The sequence below is a fragment of the Protobothrops mucrosquamatus genome, unplaced genomic scaffold (genome assembly GCF_001527695.2).
Source record: "Protobothrops mucrosquamatus isolate PMUCROS unplaced genomic scaffold, P.Mucros_1.0 scaffold5651, whole genome shotgun sequence".
In the NCBI taxonomy this organism is placed as follows: Eukaryota; Metazoa; Chordata; class Lepidosauria; order Squamata; family Viperidae; genus Protobothrops; species Protobothrops mucrosquamatus.
This window is the reverse complement of record NW_015391503.1, coordinates 17,878-19,897: the sequence shown is the minus strand read 5'-3', so window position 1 is coordinate 19,897 and position 2,020 is coordinate 17,878. Positions and strand designations below refer to the sequence as shown.

Genomic DNA, 2,020 nt, shown 5'->3' with positions numbered 1-2,020 from the left:
CACAAAACATTTTAAATGCAACTTTCATAGTCCTGTGCTTGAGCCACTCTTGAGCTTTCTTGTTTTCTCATGGATCGAGCTGCAGATTGTGCTTATAAATCCAAAGCAATAAAATGTGACTTGGGCAAATATTCCACATGAAGATTGAAGGCCACAATTAGTCTACTGAATATTTATCTAAACCAGTTTGCTGTTTCAGATTTCACAGCAGGCCTTTGCTTAATCATGTCCCTGAAACTTCCTTACTTAAATATTTTTTTAATCTTTAATTTTATTTTAAATACAAAAATACTATGGACAACACTCAATATAAATATTTAATATTTTAAAATATTAAAATAATGTTAAAAAACTTCATCCAATGTCTTATTTACTTGTATAGTTTTGTATATAGGACATTTTATTGTAATTGAATAAAAGCTATAAGTAAAGGTGCAGCATTTTTAAGAACAGCATTTTTAATAAAAGGTCTTAAGCATTTGCGATTTTTATCTAAGTTTGCTACCTCTCATTACATGTCTGTAGTGTTTGTTTTTATACATTAAAACATCATGTTTCTCATTAGATTTACAGTTAGTGATTTTTAATACCATAATTTATTCTTATTCTTTATTCCCAAAAGAAAACTATTTTGCCTTATAAAACTCATTACAACAGGAGTCAGTTCTGTTGCAGGAATATGCTTTTCTGCTTGTGTTGGTGGGATTTCTCCCCTTTTTTTGTATTTATCCACAGATAGATACAAAATTAATATTGTTGTGACTATTTTCTCATAATACTAGTGGATTTGTGCAAGGTTGTTTCCTTGGTAAGTCAGCATAAGCTTCTGCAGATGGACAGAGAGGATCACTTAATAAACCATTCGTCATAAAGCTTACTTTGCTTTTTTTGTACTTGCATTACCTAAGGAGCAAAACTTGTGTTAAGACATCGCAATATATTTTTTTGTCGTTTTGCTGATCGTTTGGCTTGCTGCAAATGCTCCAGCAAGGTAGTCTTTCCTGTTTAGTTTACTTTGTAAATGCATTAGTTGAAAGTACCACTAAAACAATGACATGATTTGAAACAACTACCTGTTAAAATCAAAAGCTTTTTATATATAGAGAGAGAGGTTAAATTCATAGTTGAGAAACAGTTTCTATATTTTACAAATGTTAATGAGAGGATATATTAGACACTAAGATGTCATTGGTAATTAAAGATAATGAGTATGCTGCTGAGTAAGAATTTCTTTTAAAAATAATTTAAAACTGTTATTAACCTGTCCCCGTTGTTTAGGCAAAGCAGCAACTAAACCTGCGTACACATATGGCTGATGAAAATAAAAATGAATATGCTGCACAGCTCCAAAATTTCAATGGTGAACAGCACAAACATTTCTATATTGTCATTCCTCAAATATATAAGGTAAGTTTTTCATCTAAATGAACTTGGTCATTGAAGAGTGTGAAAGTAAATTTCTACAAGTTTTCAATAGGAACTTGAGTTATCTTGGTTTTTTCTCTCTCTGTCTCCCTAAAACACACAAACACTCTCCCTTCTACCATTTATTCTTCTAGATTCTGTTTTATTTAAATGTATATAATTTATTTTATAAATTATATAATTACTGTGTGGTTTTAAATATAGAATATAATTCTAAAAGTAAATAATGCCCAACCACCTAAGTGTTGTATTTGTAAGATTTGAAAATGTTTTAGAAACCAGCAAAAGACTAACTAGTTAATTATGGCATAGGTTTTTACAGTTTTGTAATAAATGTGTTAGTCCTTAAATTATTCTTTCTTTTTTATTACCACAGTCTTAGGTTGCATGTACAAATCACGACTTTAATTATTGATGACTGTAGTTAATACTTTCCAATTCTAATTGATTTTAGAAGGCATTAGCTGAATGTGAACACCATTTGTAGAAATGAGTAAAGTTTGGTGAAATAATGACCCACTAATAATACATTTAGTATATTTAGTTCACTAACAAATTGTACACATGATAATTATAGGGAGGACAATGTCCCACC

The 2,020-nt window shown here is 29.9% G+C and overlaps 1 protein-coding gene across 1 annotated transcript in view; it reads left to right on the top strand.

The window, feature by feature from the left end:
- LOC107299878 (formin-binding protein 1-like) overlaps nt 1–2,020 on the top strand; it is a gene marked incomplete at both ends in the record, with an annotated part of 23,028 nt that overhangs the window by 4,074 nt on the left and 16,934 nt on the right. Inside the window, one exon of the mRNA XM_015829219.1 lies at nt 1,279–1,407. Coding sequence (XP_015684705.1) covers nt 1,279–1,407 — 129 coding nt within the window. The remainder of the gene's footprint in view (nt 1–1,278; nt 1,408–2,020) is intronic.